Source organism: Platalea leucorodia (assembly GCF_965183815.1).
Source record: "Platalea leucorodia genome assembly, chromosome: 12".
Classification (NCBI taxonomy): domain Eukaryota; kingdom Metazoa; phylum Chordata; class Aves; order Pelecaniformes; family Threskiornithidae; genus Platalea; species Platalea leucorodia.
The window spans coordinates 3,294,980-3,318,818 of NC_138834.1; the positions used below are offsets into that span (position 1 = coordinate 3,294,980).

At 41.2% G+C, this 23,839-nt stretch overlaps 2 protein-coding genes across 16 annotated transcripts in view; both read right to left on the reverse strand.

Moving 5' to 3' along the window:
* EP400 (E1A binding protein p400) overlaps positions 1–12,982 on the reverse strand; it is a 51,157-nt gene extending 38,175 nt beyond the window's left edge. For 14 of the 15 annotated variants that reach the window (XR_014229533.1, XR_014229534.1, XR_014229535.1 and 11 more), the window contains exons 1-7: positions 12,862–12,982; positions 9,692–11,045; positions 3,386–3,473; positions 2,854–2,961; positions 1,766–2,145; positions 1,207–1,512; positions 256–441 (exon numbers count right to left, since the gene is read on the reverse strand). Coding sequence is in view for 11 of the 15 variants with exons in the window: in XM_082324749.1 (XP_082180875.1) it covers positions 256–441; positions 1,207–1,512; positions 1,766–2,145; positions 2,854–2,961; positions 3,386–3,473; positions 9,692–11,014 (2,391 nt within the window). In the remaining 4 variants the exon portion in view is untranslated. The remainder of the gene's footprint in view (positions 1–255; positions 442–1,206; positions 1,513–1,765; positions 2,146–2,853; positions 2,962–3,385; positions 3,474–9,691; positions 11,046–12,861) is intronic. The other variant, XM_082324757.1, reaches the window with a different exon arrangement.
* A 236-nt stretch (positions 12,983–13,218) lies between these two features.
* LOC309596430 (E1A-binding protein p400-like) lies at positions 13,219–23,809 on the reverse strand. The gene is made up of 16 exons (XM_082324632.1): positions 23,581–23,809; positions 22,825–23,027; positions 22,553–22,725; positions 21,384–21,580; positions 20,429–20,540; positions 19,875–20,027; positions 19,011–19,094; positions 17,915–17,959; positions 17,626–17,779; positions 16,869–17,110; positions 16,536–16,706; positions 15,945–16,081; positions 15,391–15,469; positions 14,749–14,868; positions 14,001–14,197; positions 13,219–13,679 (listed from the first exon to the last, which is right to left on the reverse strand). Exons 2-16 carry the CDS (start codon positions 22,943–22,945, stop codon positions 13,598–13,600), a joined length of 2,067 nt encoding a protein of 688 aa, XP_082180758.1. The 5' UTR covers positions 22,946–23,027; positions 23,581–23,809; the 3' UTR covers positions 13,219–13,597.
* Between the last annotated feature and the right edge of the window lie 30 nt (positions 23,810–23,839).

Below are 23,839 nucleotides of genomic sequence, written 5' to 3' on the forward strand. Positions count from 1 at the left end.
ATTTGATTTCCAAAGGAATAAAATCCATAAAATCCAAACCTACTATTTGCATCCACAATCAATACAATTATCTAGTCTGTTTCAAATGCTAGAATATCCAAAGCTGACAACATGGCTTCTCATTTAAGTTAGAAATCGGTGCCTTATATTCCCATCACTTCTATCTGTAGAAAAAGAATGTTTGACTAGGTCTGCTACCAAGCTCAGTGATAGCGAGAGCGATTGTTCTGAGTCAAAAAAATGTTTTTCAAGTACCTTCTTAGCAGTTGCCATCTTCCACTTTCTCTCTTGGGCAAAATCAGTTGCCATCCACTGCATTTCTTCCAGCAAATAATCCCAGTGAGATTTTGGTCTTGGAGCTTCTTGGAGTTTAGGCAGTCGCCTCAGGGACCACAAGCCTTCCTTTCTCAGTTCTGCTATGCGCTGATGGATTTGATTTTCCTTAAAAAGAAGTACATACAGTTACAATGAAGCTGCAGAATGCACCTAAAACAGTAGCCAAATAGAAAAATAATAATTGTTCCCACTCCATCAAAATAATTGACAGCAAAAAAGATGTAACAGCATGACACATGCATTACAAAACTCAAGTCTGAACACTGAATCAATGAAAAAATTACCAGACTAAATTCAACTTAAGCATAAAGAGAATCACAGTACTTCAACCTGTATTACAAGAGCGACTTTGTTAACTAACAGGATAAAAAAGGTTTGCTGGGCAGCACAAAAAACAAGTTACAAGACGTATGCAAACTGCAATCAAATAATCCTTCTTTCCTCCATAAATTGAAATTGCAGGTGTATTTATCCAAAGAAGATAAATCTAACTTCATTATTAATACTGCTTGATTTTGTGAAAAAACAAGTTCTCTGTGATGTTCCTGTTAAATAAGCAAGCCATCTCCAGTTAGCTATAAAAATAAATAAGGTTGCAGTCACCTCAAATGAGTAGATAGAATCAATGTAATAGAAAAAGGGCAAAAACAGTATGTAGACCAGTGAGCCTTCTTCAACTTCTCTGAATGCCCATAAAAGCAAAACTCAGTATGTAAAGCAGACTAAAAAAAAAAAAAAAAAAAAAAAAACCAAACCACCCCACTCCTCCAAAAAACAGCCCACTTTCATAACTCAAACACATCACTCGTGTTAATTGTTATTTGTGTGTTAACTGTTCATAAGTTTTGGGGAAAAACAAAAAAATCTTACCAGCTTTACTTGCTCAGCAAGCTTGTCTTGAGAGTTGTCCTGTGGTACTACTGCTGCGTTCTGAGCTGGGCTTTGTGTTTTAGGTGCTGCTGCTGCTACTGCTAAGCCTGGGGGTTTTGATGCAATAGGAGACAGGGACTTGTTCGTTGCTGGAGAGGTCCTGTTTGTTTGTACTGGATATGTAGAAGGCGGTGTTGTGCCTGAGATAGTTGCTGGTGCAACGGATGAGGTAGGCGGTAGTGTACTTGCTGTAAGACGCTGAGAAGTCTGAGCAGGATCTGCAGATGGTCGTGTCAGAGTCACAGTCTGCCCAAGAAACACATTTGTTAGTGATGAGTTTAGGATTCAATACTGTCTTAGTCTACACTACAGCAGAACATAATGAGGACTTAAATTCAATTTAATAAAAAATTTACACCTGCATTTTTGTAAGGAAAGCATTTAAGCGTCCAGTGGAATTGAAAAACGTTAACATATCTCATACATTCCCAAGATAATGTTCTTGGATTTCACTGGGCATTGAAACAAACGCATTTTCACCCCAATAAAGGTCACATACCTGTTGCTGTATTGTAGCTTGTGGCTGTGAGACTTGGTTTGGCGTCTGTCCTTGCACATGGATTGCTGGTGGCACCTGCTGTTGAAGCGGTGCTGGAAGCGGAGCGGAAGTCAGGGGTACGCTTTGAGGCTGGATCTTCACCTGAATCGGAGGCTGCGCTGGAGATTCCACTATCTGCGGTTGCTGCTGTGAAAGCTGCAGCGCAGCTGGGAGAGACGTCATGGGGACGTTCGCAGGTTGCAGTCTCCCTGGCAGCTGCGGCGGAGGGGTATGCAGGCTGGCTGCGTTCTGCACCGGAGGGCCTTTAGATGGGTCATACTGTTGTTGACTCTGTTTCTGCCCAGTCAGCTGTACAGTTTGAGGAGTGGGAGGCATTCCACCTACAGAGCAAGAGGAAACACGACACAGATGAAATTAAAACGTCCAATGCTCTTTCCTGATATAAAGAGGACATCGACTGCAAATAGACTAATTTGTTACTTACTTTGCCACAAGACACCATCACTTGAAAATACCACATCACAATCACAAAATAAATCACCATTACAATAAACAACAAAGTATTTCATGCACAGGACTGCAACTAAAATTTGGAGCACAGCAACTATAAAAAAACATGTCATTATATGTCTTCTGAATTTCTTAAACTTAAAAAAAAAAAAAAAAAAAGGACTGGTGAGCTAATGGAAGTTAACCTAAAATAACAGCATCAAGTCTAAATAATATTTAGTTCTTAACACATTCACTCTAACACATATTCTAAGCTTGGTGTGACTAATGAATAAAAATTTGTCATGATGTTGCAAATTAGGAGGTTTCCTTTTCATAAGTCATTGGCTCAGTTCCAGAATTCTCAGATTAACCATTTTGCATCAGCACCTGTGACGTATTTCCATGCCCACATGCACCTTCGGAGCCCGTCACTCAGCTCCTTAAACAAACCAGGCATTGCATACCAAGTATTAATTTACATGGAGAAGTGCGTGGTGGGACTAGGATCTTGGAAGGCTGGAAGCCCAAGTTTCTAGTCCCATCACTAACATCTCCTTGTTAAATTAATGTGCAATTGGCATGTGGTGACACAGTACCTTGTGCCGTTGGCATTAGCTGTTGAAGAGGAACTCCTGAAGCCACACCCGGGTGCTGAAAAACCATCCCATGACGGCCCACTTCAATTCGTGGTCTCTTAGACGAATCTGTGATATTCAAATTCCATTTATGGCATGGTATAATGGAATGGGTTCAATTTCACAAAGCAAACTACTACACATGATTCCAACATCAGCTCAGAAAGCTACGACTACTATACATGTGTAGCATTTATGAAGAACATGCTCCAAGGGCAGAGTCCCTCTAACTTCAAGTTGGCCATCTCCAACCTTCTTAGCCAGAACAATCAACCTAACAACGTCTCCATGCCTGCCAAATCCAGTCCTATATATTGTGAGTGGAGTGCACCCTTCACACAGCACCATTCGCAACAGATAGTCCTAAGGATCTGGCAATTCCCAAGGTGAGGCAAAACTGTATTTCAAGAGTTACAGAACAGCGGGCTCCATTCATTAACTGTTTGGGAAAAAAAAAAAAGAACCAAAGTGAAATTCTGCCCGCGGAACGTACCTGCTGGTGCAAGCGCCTGCTGTCTCTTAAAAGCTTCAATTTCTATGGTGTTCACAGTCGCTGTTACTGGAGTCCCTGTATGCGTTTGCTATTGGAAAAAGAAAACAAACCACAAAAGTTCAATCTGCAGATAGTCTGACACCAGATGTAATTTACAAACGGATCTAAAGAGGCCAGCGCAGAATGAACCCTTCGGAACAGTTGTACAACAAAGAAACCAAGACTCATTCAATACCTGCTATAAAGTTTTAGATGTCCATAATGCACAGATACTCTTCATTGAGCTTACATTTTAAGACAGTAACTAAACTGATGAAGTTGGTTATATATAATACACGTCTACATTTTTTAAAAAGTGATACCAAACCCAGGAAAATGGGATAAGTAAACAATAAACTTGCGCAATATTTTTTTTTTTAATAAATGGAAATTTTCATTAATGTATTACCCTTCATTATTTGCATAATGCTGCAATGAAGTCAAAATGACGCATTCATATATTATATAACTGCAATAAAAAGCTGACATGACAAAAATTAAACATTGTGACTTCATTACAGGATTAATTAGGAGGGAAATTAGATGGGGAAAGAGAATTATGCATAAACTGTATCATAACTAACAAGACACGAAAGTAAGAAACGAGAGTCAATACATTTGTGAAAGTTAATCCTTTTCACTCTGTGTGAACCATCGGTAACACACAAATGAACTCTCATCCTGAAGACAGTTTAAGCTTCCTTGAGTCTCCAGCACTGCCACTCTCAGGATAGAGCTCCATGAGAGTTAGCCTTGAAGTATTTCAGGGAAAACCGCTAAGGCTCAGAAGATGGAATAAAAGAATCTCAGCCAAGTTACACAAGTTCCAATTCCAGTTTTCCAGATGTTAGGCTTGTACTTGTTTGCACAGCTGGCAAAATGAGTACCATGAAGAAACTCGATGGGGAGAAAGACAGTATTGCCATAAGGCTAATGTGACATGAGAGCTCGTCAGAAATTACTAGACACTTTGTCTGAGGAGAAACATCACACAACCATGAATTAACAAGCCTGGAAGAGCACTATTGATATTGAGATGGAAAGGAAATCACAGGGGTTTGATTCAGCAAGCTGGAGTTTAGCTTCAGTAGGATTACACAGTGCAGGAAAACTTTATTTTAAAATTACTACAATTAATATTGGCAACGATGGCAGAGAATATATCCTAGATAATCCTTTCAGCATCAAACTTGAATGGCAGACGTACATACAGGATTACTGAAACAAACCCCTTTGGGTAGATGACGATTTCCATGCTCCTTGGGCCCTCAGCACTAATGGCAAGTACCTATGAATGTGTTTGTGCAAGTCCAGTTCTTTTCAGTGAGTGTCCAAGTCACGTTTTTAAGTTTTCTCCAATATTTAGCCATGCTATACCCAATATTCTACTATGAAACTTATTACGAGAAAAATAAGGGTCCAAAGAAAGGGCTTAAGGGAGTCTATCACAAAATACAAAGGTGGACTTTATGTATGCCTCTATGTGCTGGAAAATGAGCTACTTTAACATTCAAGTTCTCTAAGTGTAGTTTGCTATTGGTGAGAGCCTCTGCCACACTGATGCACAGTAAGGGTTTCCAAATGTTGTAAAAATTTATTATGACAACATAGCAAAGACAGCAATTTCCCAAAAGAATCTTCTAGTTTATTCACGCATCTTTTCTTCTCTGATTTTTAATAGAAATGCTACCAAGGTAAATTAAGCCTAAGGCAGTAAACACCAGTCTACATTGAAATAAACCGTAGCCGTCACAACCCTACATCTTCAATGCTTCATCGAACGGTATTAATGAACATAGCCAACGTCACCTAAAATGACTGGGTTCCAGACACTCCTTTTTGAGCTGAATATACCTCATGCCACTCAGATTCTATCAATAGCTATGAATTAATAACATTTAATCTCTTTGCTGCTGTGAGGGCATTTGTGGCCACTCTAGTGATACAGCTATAGCCTTCAGATGTGAATTTTGGTTTTAAGAATCTCTGACTCATATTCATCCCTAATGGTCGTGGTTCACTATCTTATCACACTCAATATGGATTAAGTTTTCAAATGTTTGCCTTCTCACAAGGCAGACATGCAGCATATTTCAAGTCCAACAGCCAGCGTCTGGCAGAGCATCATACACCTAGGCATTAACAGAATTTTCAAAATAAGTCACAAAAACTTATTTTCTACAATGCTACTGGATTAACAAATTCAGCTTAGGCCCCGTTCGCATCAAATGCTTTCTGGGACAACAGTTTAAGAAAGTATGTTCTCCAAGCTCCGCTTCAAATGCCATTTATTTCACCTGCACTCTTACTCTGGATGATTGCATACTCATGCTTTCAGGCTGCATCTCTGCTTTAGGATTTTTGACTGACGTTTTTTTAAGAGTATGCCTCCCAGCTGTCTGCATTATCACCACGTAATTCAGGCCAGACGCTTCAAAGAGCAAAGATGTTATGTCTTTATAAATTGCAGTCACATACCACTAATATTAGACTAAACCTGTCCTAACTTTAATTAAAATAATGTAGTTCTCCGGAGATCGTGATTATGCAGCACACCCACCCACAATAATAATTCTGAGTGCTGCACTTACGCACTCAAATTTGAATGATGATGCTGATTGGGACACGTTATTTCTCTATGAACAGTCACAAAGAGAAAGACTGATAGAAAGAGATGATACTTTCTGTTAACAGTTTGTGCTAAAAGGTATTATCACAATTATACGGAGTTTTGTACGGTTTTAGCATGAACCTGCCAGTTTCTCTGAACCAGGTCTGAAATGGTATAATACTTTCAGAAGTACTTCATCACTGCTGTAGCTATAGCTTGATGACAACCCTAATCACGATAATAAATAACCTGATATAGTATCACATATTTTAAACAGCTTAGATGAAGCCTGACTACCTGAGGAGACTTCCAAGACATGTCAGTATTGGCCATAACAAAGAGCTCTCAGTGCAAGCCCCGTAACTATGCAACTCATTTGTAAAATATCACCGTGAGCATCCCATTTGTTAGACACAGGAATACAACCCATTTTACATTCCCTTTAACTCTCCGTTTTCCAAAACCTAGACGAAGGCAGTGCAGACTGTACAGCTTCCATGGCACAGCAGCGTAATTCAGCCTGTCACACCTGCTACTCAAGTGTATATAATTGAGTAAAGGTAAATATTTTAGTTGCAGAGGAATTAGGGTGTATTATTTCTCAGGGTATATAAGCAATGATGTCTGGGTAGCACAGATTTGAAGGTAGCTGCGTAAACCCATACTAGCCTGAATTTAAAAGTTGCGCCATCACTGATCCACAGAAATTGTAACTGATTATCACATTTATTTCTTTACTTTGTTCAGTATTCCCTCATGCAAAAAAAAAAAAAAAAGATTAAAAAAATGTAAAAACGGACTTATACAATAAAAATAAGCACTTCAGTTTCTTCTTCCCAACATTTATGGTAGAGCTAATGGAAAGCGGTTAGTTTTGGAAAAAAAATGTGTCAGAGCGTTATTATTGTTGTTTAAAACATTTCAGGGGAGGCAAATCCAAAACCTTCTGTAGCCATACTCAAAACCTTTAATAGATAAGGAAAAAAAGAAAAGAAATTTAGAAGAAATCCACAATTACAATGCCACAGACAAAAGAATCCATATTATCACTATGCAGAATGCACAAATGAACCAAATGCATTAGGGAAACAAAAGACAAACAAACTAAAGTGAAAACATTCAAGCTGAAAGTTAATGAAATAAGCCAGCAACCTGAAGACAAAGATTTAATTTCCTCAAGGCTTCATTAATACTGATGCATTTGAAGATTGCAAAGGGGTTTTTTTGTTTCGTTTAGATGATAAGGGATGGGCTCTTGGGAAAATTCTAATTCATCTAAGAAATATTAAATCTGAATGAAGAAAAAAAATCTGGGATGAAACTACATTTTAGAACCATTGAAAAGTACCTGAAATGGTTGCTGCTGGGATGAAAAAGCAGCAGAAACATTTGGAGGAAGCTGGGTTGCTATAGCGACAGGAGTACCAGTCTGCCCATCCTTTCCTGTCACAACCTTTACCTGAGAGAAATATTTGGGGAAAAAAAAAAAGAAGGGAGAATCATTTTCTTTTTAAAAGTTTTTCTTCTTTTTTTTTTTTTTTTGTACTGTTCAACACACTCATTTTGTACCGATGGTACCTCACTGAAGAGGGGATTATAACTAAACGACCATCGGCACGGCTCGGTTTGAATGCAGGCCATTTTTCAAGAGTTCTGTCTCACTTTTAATAGCAGGACAGAGTACGGCCTTGACTATTTATAGTGACTTCTCGCCACTGGAAACCTTTTCTTAAATCCAGTTAACATAAAAGCGTGTTTTAAATTTAATGATTGCTGCTCCTAACGGACAACAAATTAGCATGACAGTTTGAACTTAAGAGAGCTCCAACATTTATTTAAGCAATGAGCACAGCCACCATTCGCTCTCCCCTTGAATTCCCAAAGTGATCAACCTTTCCAGGCAAGGGATGAAGTGCGTTGCTTTAGCAGAAAGTGATAAAGAGGGGGGAGGGGGAAATAAAAGAGAAGACGACAAAAAAATACAAAGAAAGAACATACTCAAAAGATGCCTTAATCTCCCAAAAGGATCCATCATTTGAAAACACATAAAGGCTTCTGCTGTTGCACTTTGCAAAATTCCCCAGCAGTTAAACAGACAAGCGGCTTTCACAAACAGAAGACAATCCATCACAAGAAGGCAGTGAAGTACAGCAAACTCCAAACCCGACAGACCGAGGGGCAGAGCCTCAACTGACGTAAATTGTAATAGCTCCACTGGCTTCAACGAACCTCTACAATTTACACCCGCTCAAGATCTCTCAAAATGCGTGTACTGTAGTTAAAAATACCTGGTACGTCAGCTGACAAACGCGCAACCCAACGAGAACACCTAAACAATTTGACAAAATACAAACCAAGTGAAAAAAAAAAATATTGAATATCCACTGTCAATAAATTACAATAACAGGCTAGCTTTTGTGTTACTATATAAAGAAACAATTCCTTCAAAATTATCAATAACTATCACAAGCAGAAATATATTTTTCCTCATCAAGAAGTTTAGACCACAAAACAATGAACAAATGACTTCAGCTGTTACACTGTTAAAATTTCCCACAAATTCCAACCGAAGAGATGATCACTAACGATTCACACCTGAGAGAGTCATCAATTTTCAGTAAAGGCACTAATTTCTAACAGATATTTCAAGGCAATATGAGTTTCTTTACACAACAGGCTTGGTTTCATTCTTTACAAACTGGCAGCTACCAATCCATACATATTTTTACAAATTTTAAAAGGTATTTGTGAGCGCCCAGGGATGCAGTGGCGCCAGTTTTATCCACCCTGTTGCAACCGCTTGCCATGTAGGCTTGCAGGCAGGCGCCGCACAAGACAGGCGCCGCTCCAGCACCCCCGGGGGGGCTGCAGGTCAAGAGCTACACAAATGGGTACAAACGCGCAGGAGAAGTTGCACAGCATCTGTCCGTGGCAAGCTTATTTCAAGTCCTTTGCCATTAATAAACAGAGAATTCAAGTTAATCATTTTAAACCTTTGTGTACATAACAAAGTTAACTTGCTACTGTCCAGTCTGTAAGTGCTATTTTTTAATCACCTAGACAGCAATACAAGCACAGAGCTCTAAGACAGCCTAAGTAACCCGATTCATTACTATGGACCCATATATATTACGATTCACATGTTCTCTCTGAGTAATTAGATAACTTCAAATTTTTGTTGGCCACAGCAACACTGAACTTCAGTAACGTCTATGGTTAGAAGTCACATGAGTCAAATAAAGGTTAACCTCTTATAAGACTTTTTGCTTATTCTTTTTTTGTTTGCGTAAGTCCAGTAAGTGCAATTTAATCTGATTCCTATTCATTCTGATACCTTAAAACAGCTTCCACACCAATGCCATCTTTATTTGTGTGTTGGCTTATGTACTAACCAGAACAGTGAAAGCTCCTTTCACCTCTCCGTTTTTCTTTTAACTACATAGGTCTAACGGCACGCTCAAACCGACCTGTCGAACCACACTACCTAGCAGAACTGCATTCTCCCAGACCAACTATATAAAGAAAAATTACCATACGTCATCAAGTAAAAATGATTTTTCAGGTACTGAAAATTACATTCTGTAATACTTCACAATCCAGGTGCCGCAACTTCATCTCCGATTTTATTCCAAAATGTTAACCAACAGATTTCTTACCTCATCATTGATGACCTCAGATTGTTCTTCCTCTTCTTCCTCCTCCAGATCCAAGTCATTTTGCCTCAGGTATGCTTGCAGCGGAACACAATGTTTCTTCTTAAAAGCTAAAAAGTCCATCATATTCCCTTGAAGATGTTGCAGGAAAAACAGTTCAATTAAACATTCCTTAAAAGTTTCCTTAAGAATTTCCATCTGCTTGTGGTGATGATCCAAACATTGTTTTCTCATTTGAGCAGTCTCTTGGTTGGCAGGAGGAATCTCCTCCAATTTTTTGGGTTGTTTTTTCACTGCCGTATTAACTGTAGGAGTAAGAGGAAGACTTGACAGCCCCTGTGGTACAGTGGCCCGTGAAGGACTTGTGGGAGGAGGTGGTGATGTCATTCCAAATGCAGTAGGTCCTCCAACTCCCGCTATCAATCCACCAGAAGTCCTGTCATATCCCATGGGTCTACCCAGCTGCTGCCCCTGAAGCACTTGCTGCTGCTGTTGCATAAGTTGCCCTTGGATAATATTGCTGATTTGGGGTGGCAAGCTGGTCGTCGTAATATGGCCCGGGCTAGTCAAAGACTGCATATTCGCCCCGCTAGCCACAGGACTCTGAGGACCGAGATGATGAATGGTGCCACCAGACTGAGAATGAGGTTGCGAAAGCCTGCGTTCCCTTACCGTAGTAGGGGTCCCAGAAGATGGAAGCTGTACTTGCGCGGCAGCTCCTTGAGCAATTTGTGCAATTCCCGGTCCTTCTTGATAGACAAAGTGTCCACCGTTTGAAGGACTCAAGCTGATTTGTCTCACAAGCACACTAGCATCCACAAATCCTCTCGTAGGGCTCTGGCTGCACATGCCCAAGCCAGGGCCTGGAGTGCCTGCCCGAACATTTGGTAACGTTTGCACTGGCACGGGGTTAGGCTGCGTAGGGCTTTGAGACTGAACTTGTTGAGGCAGCGGTGACGTGACTTGAATATACGATGGGGATCCATGCTCAAACCGCCTCTGCTGAGGACTGAACTGAAAACTCGGCGATGTTGGGTTCGGAATTGGCAACGGGGTAAGTGTTATCTGCTGGTTTCCTGAAGCCACCGGTCCAACGTTTTGCAGCGTGATGTTCACATTCTGCCCAGCTACCGGACTTCGACTCATTATAAATTGCTGTATTTGGTAACTGGGGGACTGGGGTGCAGATGGACTTGCAGAAGGTGCAAAAGAAGCTGCAGGGGACTGGGGTAAATTTGCCTGTTGGTCTTCCCCCTCACTGCCCGTGAAGGACCTGGACCTCTGGAGCTGGCGCTGGGCATTCTGAGGACCATTACCATGGTGCATTCTCACTGTTCTAGGTTTTTTACAGTATGCTCTAAAGAAATACACAAAAACAAAAAATCAGGGAAAGTAAAAATATTTCTGTAACTAAAACTATTTAGTTCCTATTCGAAAGACTACCTTACAGTAGGAACTTGGTTCTCCTGTCTTTGCAGTTACTTAAAATGTTTTACATCATCAGTCATTGCCTGAAATCCTCATCACCACAAAAGCTCACTTAAATCTCTCATACATTCCTCTAGCTAAAAAAGTGCTATTGAAAAGTTTTATGAAGGATACATTCCTCTTGCCTAGTTAGAATGACTTCAAATAATTTTAAGAAAAATGTTTTTCCCTTTCTGTAGAAATTCAAGAATCAACAGTCTCCAATATCAAAAGTATCTACTCTTTTTTGGGTTCATTACTCCCAATGTTTCAGTGCTTTTAACACTTTACACGATGTTCTCATAAACACAAGTTGCTTAAAATCTACAGCACGTTTCTTCAACAATAACTAAAAATATAATAAAAACGGACAGAAACTATTCAACTTTATTGTTCTGCCTACTGAAGAAAAAACGCGTCATGAAAAATCTCCCTACCAAATCATCTAGATGTTTGAAAAAGTATTGTACCTGATACTTAACCCTGCTCTCTCCATCCTTCAGAACACTAACACCTTAGAGAGATGAAAATTAATCCAAATCTGCATTTCATTTAAAATGCTGTTTATTGAGCCAAGAAATCCAAAAAACGTTCTGGATTTGTATTTTAATCATTGACAAAAAAAAAACCCAAAACCATTTCCACTGACAAGTAGATTCAATGCCAGGTGTCACACAGTAGCGGCAGCAAAAGAAAAATGAAATCTGATTTTTTTTTTTTTTCCCCCGCAAAAATCTCTCTCATGTTTTGAAAACAACAGTTTTGGTTCCGGTACTTCGGGCCCAACACACACACAAGCACGCTGCTCCGAGCTCTCGAGCTGGTTACAGCGGCAACAGGCGCCCGCCCCGGCGGGGAGCCCAGCGCAACCCCCGCCGCCCCGGCCGGGGCTGCCGGCAGCGGCCTGCTCAGGCCCGGGGACGGAGACGTTCCCCTCCTCGCCCCCGGGAACGAGTCGGCTTCCCGGGAGGGTGAGGGAGCCGGGAGCGCCGGAGCTCGCAGCCCGGGGGGAACGGGCCGCGCCGGGCCGGGCCGGCTTCGGCTCTCCCGCTCCGCGGAGCTGGGACCCGAGGGGAGCCCTCGGCAGGGCGGGGAGCGGAGGGGAAGACGATCCGCCCCTCACGGGCACCCTTCCCTACCGACCTAACGACGCTGCAATACTTCGCGGTATCGTGCCTCTTCCGTGGCGCTGATACAAATAATTAAGATCCAAACGATATCACCTATCGCCAGCAACAAGGTCTTATTATTTTAATTACCTCTACCTCGCGAACATTTACGGCCCAAGTGAAAACACTTAATTACGCGCTGATAAGGAAGCGCCGCCGCCGCGGGCGCGGGCAGACGGGCTGGCCTTTTGTGTGCCGAGCCCGGGGGGCGAGCGGCCGCACGGCGCGGCGGGCCGGGGCCGGGGCCGGGCCCCAACTCGGCGCGGGGCTGCCCTCCGCAGCGCCAGCGCCGCCGCCTCCCCCCCGGCCCCGCGGCGGGACGCGGCCGGCCCTGCCCGCCCCCCCAGCCCCAGCGGCGGCGCGGGGAAGGCCCGTTCCTCCGCGGCCGCCCCCCGCCGCCGGGACCGGTGTCGCCGGGCCTGGGGCCCGAGGCCTAGCGGGGACGGCGGCGGGGGGGGCGGGGGGAGGGGGGCGGAGAACGGCGGAGCGGGGCCCGGGCGCCCCCCGCGGCCCCCCATCCCGGCGGGCCCCACTTACCGCGGGCGCCGGACTTTCCATTCGCTCCCGGCAGGAAGCGGGGGCGGGGGGCGGCCGGAGCGGCAGCCGCTACCAGCGCCGGCAGGAGACAAACCGCGCCTCCTGCGCCGCGCTCCGCGCCCGCGCCGCCGCTGCGCCTGCGCCGCCCCCCGCGCATGCGCGCCACGGGCCCGCGGGGAGGCGGCGGGATCCGGTCGCCCCGGCAGCCGGCTCCGGTCGCCCCGGCTTTCTGTCGGGACAGGGAGCGCTGCGCCAGGCGGCAGAACCAGACTCGGGACAGGGCAGGAGATGAACCTTTATTGCGGTGCGGACACGGGAGCGTAGCAGCCGTGCAAAGAGCAGTTTCAGTGCGGGCAGGCGACAGGGCTGACCCTTTTCTTCAAGATTTACCGTAAAAATCCACGAAGGAAACGTGCCTGCTGACAGGGTGAACCAGACCCTGCCTGCCTGGGGCACCGGTAGCAAAAGCCCCGCACGATGTGAAGGGAGACAAAAAAAACCAACTCACTGAGTGCTACTCTTGATTACAATAAAATACTGCCCAAAAAACCTGGGGAATAGAAAACAGTAACTTCTACCTGCTACAGAACGACATTCGGTTCCCATCTACAAAGCAGACATTTCACTACTTCTAACATCGGCCACCGAAGAGGTCACGCACGCTGAATCCAGGCCGTCCGCGAGCGCGGCCTTCCAGCGGCGCACGTGCGCCGGCAGCCCGCCGTCGCGGCGACTCCTACGGCGATTTCATCCGGGCCAAGGCAGCCGCTGCGGGCTGGTGGTCGGAACTTGGCTCCTGGAACTGTTTGCGACTAAATCTAAAATTAAATTTTAGATGAATATTGGTTACTAGCTAAAAGTATAGAGAGAAAACTTTGAGGGAAAAGCTGAAAAGAAGTGACGGAGTATACAAAGATGACAGGGTTTAAAATTCTATTTAATTAAAATTAATTACACTTAAATAATACAGCATCTGGGGATATACTGTTTTCTAAAGAGGAAAGGACTTACTGAAAGACTCTTCTCCCATCACTTCCACTTGTCAATAAACTTTAAAGTGAGCAATGCTACCTATTAAAGATTTGAGGATTTATTTTCAATAGCAAAATGTGAACTGAAAATAAAAAGTTAAACGCTACCTGATATAAGCGGAGTCATCAACAGCATCTCTGTCTGCACAGCTGTTGTCAGAGTGATGGTTACAACTGACGCCGTCAAGTAATTCTGCTTGAAAAAACGGGCGGGGGGTTGTGGGCTCCAGCTGTGCCGGCGTGGCGGGTACCACGCACTCCTGCGGCAATACAGCTGCGGCTGGAGGGAGCCTACGTCCTGAAGCCTGAAAGCGTCATAAAATAAACTTGTATTTTTAACATTTACAAGTGTTCTAAAGTGATCGCAAAAGAGGGTGTGAAGTTTTAAGAAATTCTTCCACTGAGGGAGATAAATACATTGAACAAGTACAATTATACTAGTACCATAAAATGACATTTGTTCCTCTCTGTATATGGAGTTCCTTTTTCAGCATCACAAAATCCACTCTCGGCTGAAGCTCAAAATTCTGTATCTTTAAGAAGGAGCTTGTCTATAGTTATTTTTTGAATACTACTCTTATATCCTTGAAGAACAAGACTGTATTTCTGGTAACATTTAAGTCCATTCCCCTCAGCTCAGATAAAATGAGATGTGCCTATTACTCAATATCCCAGTTCTCCACGTTTGCCGAGAGTCCTACACACAGCCTCAGCAAAGTCAAAACAGATGCCGTAAGCGCACGTGAATCTGGGCTTACAGATTCATTCAGCCGGGAGAAACGTTATTTCTCCGCCTGCAACTGCAGGAGCGAACTGAATTCACCTACCACACGGCAATCACTTTTTTGTTTCTCACCTGTGCTTCCCCCTGCGGTCGACACTGGGTTTGGATTTGCTCCACTGTTTGTTCCTCTTCTTGCTTCCGACGAGGCTGCTGCTCCTGCAGTTGGGGAGCTATTTGTTCTTCAGTCAATGCCTATGACAACAGAAGCAGAGGAAGGGCAGGGGGCAGAAATCACAGCAATAGGTTTCTTTTCAATTTTTTTTTAATTCTAAATAGAACAAAAACATGACTGTTGCCCATGAAGTCACCTAAAGATTTATCCTGAAATGAATTCCTAATTGTCTATACCAATAATTGCGACAGAAAATTCTGACTTGACAAAAAGTTATTATGTATCATGGTTGCCTGCTGCTGACATGGCTAAAATGCCAAAAAATGAGACAACCACAATACGGTAAGGGAATAGATCTGGAATGGACAACTGGTAGCTGATAGCTTTGATGCACTGATAAAGGAGATTAGGCAGTCAAGACTCATACTGAACAATTTTCAGGTTTCAGGTTTCCAAAAACCCTACTAATTTTTCCTTATTCCCAGCCTTTCCCATTGTTTTTACAGGAAAAAGTAATTTAAAAGTATTTGAAACTGAGAAGAAAGGAAAAGTTCTTGAAAAGAATGTACAGAATGGAATTCACCCGGAAAAACTGAACAGACCTTTTCCAGCATCGTCACAGGCTCTGCACCGATGGAAACAACTTCAGACATAGGCAGTAAATTGTCATAGTTGTCTGCACTGAAAGTAAATGAAGTAGCTTCAACTAACTTAATTTTATGCAACTATTTTAATATTCATGACATTTTAACACAAAGAATTTTAAAATTCTGTGAGAGGACTCTGCAATTAAGTTTGACAAAGCTGAGGATTAGCAGGGAACTCCAGCCACTTCTTTACCAAGAAATACGACAGCTGTATCGTTACACCTGAGGCAAGAGTTGAGGAAAGCCTGGGCTGACCCTCCTCATCCCATGGAACAATCCTGAAGCACTTCAAGCTTTTCTTTACATCAGCACAAGCACGGGTTTGATTCTTCGACGGTACCCGCGCTACTTTAACTTAAGGCTGAAGGTCATCACAGCACCTCTGATGGGAAATGCCATTGTGAAACACATTTGTGCTTAAGAGAAAAAAAATTTCACCAATCAGGCCGCCAAACTGTTTAAATGTTAAATCTGGGAAAAATGATCATTGACGGTAGGAGTAAACTTACAGAAACCTATCCGAGGAACTTCTTTTTCTAGCAGTCATTGTCATCAACTCAAAGTGATTCATATAGATTTGAGTACGCTCAGAATTCTGGTCTTTAGCGTAGGCTTGTCTAACACGAAGAGGATAACCACCTGTGTTCTGGAATAAATAGGAATTGAAGGCTTAGGTACCAAAAATAAGTAGTCATGTGCCCTGTCTCAAAAATCATAGTTTACAGTGGTCTTGACTGAAGACAATTCATGTCCTGCCACTTAAATAAAAGTTAAAATAAATAGCTCCCCTTCCTTATTTTTAATATACAGATAGCGCAAAGTGATACATCCAATGTCATATCTTTGTCACAGCATTGGGGAAATTCATATTCTTAAGTGTATGGAAACTATAATAAATATAACCTATAGCAGTCATACTGACAGGGCAAGATATTTACTAGCATTTGCTTCTGTAACAAGCTATTCAAAATTCTACGATATAGTTATGATTCTGCTGACTAAACACTCATGTGGTCTACTAACAGCAATGAGGAATTAAAAAAAACAAAACAAAACAAAACAGTCTTCATAACGTAATGGACATTTCAACTTAAACTCACCTTTCCTTCTAGATCTGCAAATGCTTTTATGTAACGGTTTTGGCATTGCTTTGGGGAGCGATAAACATAGTTACAAGAGTTAACAACCTCGCTGACAAAGTCCCAGTTTGCTGTCTGCGCTGGTGACACAATCGCGAGATTTAAAGGAAGTGCCCGTAACTGTTTCACCGCCTAGGAGGCAGAGAGAAATCAAACCAGGGTAATGTTTCCATTAAACGCCTTTCTTGTGGGCACAAGCATGTATAATCCTATGTTAATCAAGGTCTACGGATGCTGTAATAAACTTCCAAGTAAAAAGTTTTTGAAGTCAATAAAAACGAAGTACCAACTTACTTTTAACAGTGCCAAGTCTTCAGCAATTAGCCATGCAGGGCTATCATGCCCACCGTCAGCCGCTGACTTGATGAGAGCTGACAAAGGTCTTGCAAAATAGGTTTGCTGTTTCACCAAGAGGAGGGGCTTCCGAGCTTTGCTCTTCTGTCGTGTTTTCAATATTCTTGGAGTCACTTGGCTGAAAAGTGAAGGCGGAGGAACAGCCATCCTTCTACGGCAATGCTTCTTTCTCTCACCTGAAGCTAATTGAGAGGACAAAGTTGTTATCTCCAGTGAGAAAGGAACTTTGTGTGACAAGATCACGACAGAAAACTGATTGCTGCCAATCATCTGACTAACGAGAAGGCTTTTGCAGTAGTTTTCTGAATGCAGGTACCTTCAACCTATGGTCCCCTAGTACAGTATTTGACTTGATCAGTCATTTGTGAATAGCTTCTCGCTTCACTAAGAAAATAAGCTTAAAAACAGATTAAATGGATGCACAGGAGTCTCACTGCTTTACTCCTGCTCATTTAATTCACCCGTATTTCTACGTCTAATTCGTAAGGACAATAGCAAGTTTTCACAGTGCACTCCCTCTGATCTCACTCTACATTGAATCATTTTGTTTGGGCGATTTCAAGCTTAACAGAGATAATGGTACACGCATGCCTAAATGTTTAAACACAAACTTAAAGATATTCTTGCAAAAGAGTTTCCATATCGTTTCACACAAAACCATTACCGCACCTTCCCATGCATTTTGAATCCAACTTACACGACAGATCTGTTCTCTGCCGTTTACGCGCCCTCCTGACAAACAGAGGTGGAAGCCTGGACTCTGGAATCGGGGTACTACTATACATCAGACACATAACAGAATCAGTGTAGACGTCATCATGATTCTCAGGTACAACAGGGGGAGTCCAAAGCTAAAAAAAAATTAAAAAAAAAAAAAAAAAAAACCACCACAAAACATCAACAACAACAAACAACCCATAGTTTGCCATTAATTAAAGTATTTTAAGTAAGGTTTCCTTCAGATGAAATAAGGGCTACTGACTTACAGGCATTATTTCTATTTCTCCATCCGGGCCTTCACAGACAAATTCCTGTGTAAGAAACAAGGAGTTTTTGATACCTCAATACATCATCCAGCCCAGAACCCAGCACTTAGAAACATGTTTGCAATAACTATAATAAAAAATAGTTAGGAAAAAAATATATTTTAAGGAATTAATCTTAATTTTGAAAAGGCAGCATATTTTTCTCAGTCTCTTCCTTCAGTTATTATTACCTTGATAGATAGAAACATGTTTGCAATAACTGTAATAAAAAATAGTTAGGAAAAAAATATATTTTAAGGAATTAATCTTAATTTTGAAAAGGCAGCATATTTTTCTCAGTCTCTTCCTTCAGTTATTATCACCTTGATAGATAACTGTGCAATTCCAAGTCAACCTACAAACCGACAGTCCTCCTGCTAGAACAGCAACTTGCTACTCTACAGAATTAAACTGTCCCCAGAGCGACAGCTTCAATTTCAAGACTACAATACTTGTGCAATGGCACAAGACCAGCGCAATACAAACCCCACAGACATACTTAAATACATGGTTCATAGTCACAATACGCAAATGTTTCGAAAAGCAGGGACTTGGAGATCCCTTGATGTTACCATGTTATAAGCATCCTGTCTGGTGTAAGTTAAGAGTTCCTCCGTCACTTCCTGCTGAAATTTTTTTTCTGCCTTTTCCAGCTCCTTGGCATGCTGATATTCCCATTTTATATTTGAAGTTTTTAACTCCTTTTAGGAAGAAAATTTGTACACTTTAAAATATTACCACTTTTATGTTAACAGCAGCAAATTGCCACTGATTTGAGTCTCACCTTTTACAGGCAGTCATAGCAAAGTTAGTTAAACTGAGTTTTCATTCTTGGGTAAGGCCCTCATACCAGTAAAGAGAAAGAGAAAGATGTCTACCTGTTAATTAGGAACCAATGTGTTTTTAGACCACGATCATTTTGAGCAAAATTTCAGTGCTCATAAACAGAAAAAAAAAAAACAAAACACCCCACCCCCCAAAAAGAAAATCTGACAACAGTTGGGTTTTTCTATTTTGTTTTTATTAATTACTCAGAAAATGAAATATAGTCGCTTACCTTGTTGACTTTCTGGCTGGTTTGATCATTCAAAGTATGAAACAATTCCAAGAAATTCAACGCATACTTTTCAATTGGCTTAAGCTGTTCAGAAAAACATTTTGACACACTGCTAGTTAATTAGCTTTTGAATTAGAAACACATAAATAACCAGTGATTTAAAACAAGTAGAAAAACACCCCAACCAATAAATGTATTTATTTTGGTTGCAAATAATGGCACCATAATTAAGGTAGAAAAGAGATCTAAGGACCAAAAATCTGACATTCTGGTCCCCAGCTAGTCTGCTCACGTCCCACCAGTGTCACCGAGAACAGGCTCCAACTACTGGCTTCCATTTTCCTAACTGGGAAAAAAAACCAAACCAAACCAAAACGAGAATCCCATCCAAGTCGTTATGCACACTCCTGACTGGGTGTTCGTAAGCAGGCTGCTACTTGGGTTCTGCACAAGTAGCCAAAGGGAAAAGGAGACAATCGGGATCTGACAGAACTTAAGGAATGCTAAGAATAGTCATTTCATGGTTAAGAGAAACAGATCCAAGGACTTTAAGGAAAAAACACAAGTACCTGGCAAAGCACAGGACTGTAAAACAGTTTTGTATCACAAGATAGAATTTAGTCCAATGCACTTCACAATCCTCAGGAGAACATTTGGTGACTTAAATGTTTCAGTACATGAACAGATCTATCAACAAGCTCAGATTGCCTCCCAGGATTGCTTCAATATTTAAGTTTGCACAGAGCTGTTTCATGTAAATGGAGTGGAAATAAAGTACTTTATGAAAGCCATTTGATTGTTGCACAGGAAAGTAAATTTCAAATATTTCTAAAGCTTTACATAAAACAAGAGAAATTATCGTACCTCATCCACAAAGCTAGCCGGCTGTTCTAACTGTGAAGGAACCATGGTATTTCTTGAATCATACGACTCTGAGCCTATGTCATCCCTTATCTCAGATCGCGTCTCTTCTGTAAACTTTCCGGAATCCTCTTTTCCATAGTCAGAGCGAAGAACCTTATGGAAACATGTTTTCAAGTATTCGATAAGACAATGTATGATACCAAAAGTTCTTTAATCATCCTAAAGTTGAGTTTAGAAAAGTCAGATTACAGACATATCTGACACCTTTTGCGGCAGAAGATGTTTTCGTTTGATTAAAACAATGGCAAAAGGAGTGTAAAATTATCATTGCAACAAACACAGTTTTCTTTCTAGATATATCTTCTGATTTTCTATACGAGCTAACAATTCAGGATTTTTACTGATTTTAACTGTGATCACATACCACTGGCCCCCAAAGAAGTCTGGAAATAAATATAAAACTAGCTGATGTTTAAAATCTGACTCTGATCTAGTAAAGCACTTATTTTTTACGTATCATTAAAGAACTCCTCACATTCTTAGTGTTACAGTACCTGAGTTAAAAAGTCGGTTGAACAATCATCTCCTTGAGCAGCCACTTCTTGAATCAAATGTTTAATACCTTTTTTCAACAGCCTCTCTTCAACAGAATTACCACTTATAAGCCTGTCAAACAAAGAAACTCATTAAATACTGTTCCCTAGAAAACAGTGACACTTTCTCAAACTCAGCTATTTCATGTCTAATGTTCCTCGCCTACAGCAGTGAGTACCAACACTTGTTTAGAGTCCATCAGGTATTTTCATAGAAGTTTTGTATTCTTTTTTAGTTTCTTAGAGGAAAGCTTTCTTTTAACATCTGATTTCATATTTTCAAAACACCCGGTTCTTTTAAGTTCTTATTTTCAAACTGCACAATAAACAGTATTGTCTTCTATACAATTGGATTTTTTAAAAAAATCCTTACAACAGCAGGGAATTTTCTAACAGACACCACCCACGCGTGCTTGGCCAGCGGTGCAAGGTGAGCAAGAGCTGCCCTCCGCTCTCAGCACATCCCTCCAGGAAAAGAAACAGTCACTTGAGAGAAGCTTTCAAATACATCTTAGAACTACATGAACATCAGCATCTCATCACTAGTCCATTTGAAATCCAACCACAGACCATCAAGACCGACATTTATTGTTTATCAAGAGCAGGAAACACCCACAGATACTAATGCTTGTTTTGACTGTCCCAACACAGAAATCCAGACGGCTTGCAAGAAGAAAGTGGGACGGGAAGACAGGAATAGAGGATACAGTAAGGAAAGGACAGGGTTTTCATTTTCCCTTTAGTTTGAAGGGAAGAAGTATGTCTGACTGATCCAATCTTTAAAGGGATCTTAAAAAAAACAAATTACTTAAACTAAAAGGAAGACCTCAACCAAAAATCCTAGTTTCACCTAAAAACATCTTTCCTCTATTTTTTATTTTAAAACACTTAGGCTAAGAAATAGCATAGAAGTCACCTGTATATGTGAATATCTCTGTTTCTTGCAAGTTTATCACACCACTCTTTAGCCTTTGTATCCATCAGCGGATCTAAATCAGTGTCATAGAAGACAACAGTATCCGCATCTACATGGCTGACACCTGTGGAAGGAGTGTGGGAAGAAAGAATTGCACAGAAGAAGCGCTTGTCTTGGTTGAAGTTTTTTATGGATTCCTAAAACGGGGAGACAAACAACTTAATTACAAATTCACATTAATAAAGCATAAATCTCTAAACAAACTTTTTTGCAGAATGAGAAGGTCAGAAAAATTGCTTTCTTACTAATCCCCCAACCTACGTTAAGCTTGCACACATTTTAAGTTATCTGACTGCCCACATTACAGATCTACACAATTCAAAATTAATTTGTGTACCATTAAAACTATTAATTTATGGTGCAGTCAACCAGATAAAAATCTGAAGATCTATTACAGTAGTCACATTATGTCCTATGACTAAGCACACCTGACTGGGTTATCACATTCTGTACGTGCTTCATCAGTTTTCTTGACTATTGACGAAATTGAATCCCTTCTATTGTGCTGCCTTGTGTGTTTTGTGCTGCATCTGACAAAGCATAACAATGCAATTTGAAATAAGAAATAAGAAAAGAATAACTTAACTACATTGTTAATGTTTGCTCAAACTGTAGGCCCCAGAGGATACTGAGAATCTTACTGGGGAGGGAAATGAGCATACTTTCAATTTATCCTCAGGCAATGCCAGGGCACTCTACAAAACCCAAAAGCCCCTGGAGTAAGGCTGAGGAAGTGCCAACGTAAAAACAGCAACTACACTTAAAGTACTAACAGTGTAGATAGCTACAGATAATGAAAGCAAAAGCAATTAATCAAAATGCTATTGTGAAATAAAACATCTGTACCTCAAGCATAAATTACTCATAAATGTAGGAAAACTAGTGGCATACCTCTTGGAAACACCCCAGATGCCTCATCAAATAGTAATATGACTGACATATTTCATATATAATTACATATTTTGTGCTACAGCTACATATATAATTTGCTTAAATAACTAATGAAATTATGCAAATGAATTTTGCAAATGTATTAGACTTCCCTCTAGCATTTTCCCTCCCACTATGCGCATCTATTCACTATTATCTTGAATAAGTGATCTTCCTACCAGATAATGCCGACTGTGAGCACCACTCTCATTAACTCTTACGTATGTGAGAAAATGGAAGTTCAAGAAAAGCTCCAGTATATCAAGCATTGGAATCATCTGCGTCAAAATCAACACACGATGTCCTCTTGCTTTCAGCTGCCGAAGCAAGACAGCCAGAGCTTCCATCTTGCCTGTTTGTGAAATAAGGACTTGACGGTTCTGCAGGTAGCATTCAACAATCAGGGAAAGCACATTCGCACGGTTATAACGGGTGGTGGGTTTTTTAGTACCTGAATCACGCTGCACCAGCCGGGGATCTGGAAACTGTAGAAAATAAGGCCTTGCTATCTGCTGCACTGAACGGAAGCAGGGAAGTATCCGTTCCCTTAGATTAAACTTCAAGACCTTCATTTCATGGGTATAAGTACAAGGAGGATTCGCTACATACAAATACGGAGTAGCAACAGCAACAGCTGGCAATACGCACAGATCTCTATAAAACAAACCAAAACGTTAATATACTAATTTTTAACAGCTTGGGCTATTAACTACTCAAAAACAATGATAAAGAAGATGTCTGCATGGAAGCATAAAGGACCTGGCTAAAGGTAACTGAAAGTAAATCAGTAGATGAAGTTTTATGTTAACATCAAGTAAATGCAAAAACACTCAAGATCAGAACAAGAGGAAATTACCACTGTCCGTGAAGCTACCAGATAAGCTGACTTACAACTCCTACTTTTTTTTTGTAAGTATTCACACAAAAAATACAAGATACGTCAAAATAAAGTAGAATTGCTATATAACTAATAACAATTGCCCTGGAACTATTAAGAGTCTTAAAATCTTAGAATGATCTAAAATTATACATCAGGGATGCAAATAGATTCTGCATAAAGGAATTTAGCCTGCAATAAGGATTAAACAAGGCAACTCATTTAACACTTTTAGCATTTTACAGTACTTTACATAAATACCCTGGTTTGGATGGTAGCATACACCCATCAAATCTGCGCCAAGACTGCACGTGGATTTGCCTCAATTACCTAGTAACAACATCCTTCAGGGCGATCTGTTGCTGCTTCAGTGTCAGAAGGAGTTCTTGCAAAGGATCCTTTCGAACCTCTGAAGTTCCACGTGAATATGGAAGGCAATTTGCAAAGCCAGCCCAGCACCATTTGTTAATCCTGGCAGAACAATGCGGAGAGATTTTTCTTTCACTGATCCAAGAGCAAATTTCCAACAAGTCTCTGCCATACAGGGGCTTTCTGGAACAACGACGCTCATTCACAAAATATATTTTGT

Bases quoted from the DNA above. Each gene is read 5' to 3' on its own strand.
- LOC309596430 (XM_082324632.1), bottom strand. From the start codon at position 22,945: ATGAAGGTCTTGAAGTTTAATCTAAGGGAACGGATACTTCCCTGCTTC. The intron at 22,726-22,824 runs GTACTAAAAAAC...TTTCACAAACAG, and splicing joins GCTGGTGCAGCGTGATTCAG to GCAAGATGGAAGCTCTGGCT. The intron at 20,028-20,428 runs GTACTGTAACAC...TGTTTCCATAAG, and splicing joins CAACCGACTTTTTAACTCAG to GTTCTTCGCTCTGACTATGG.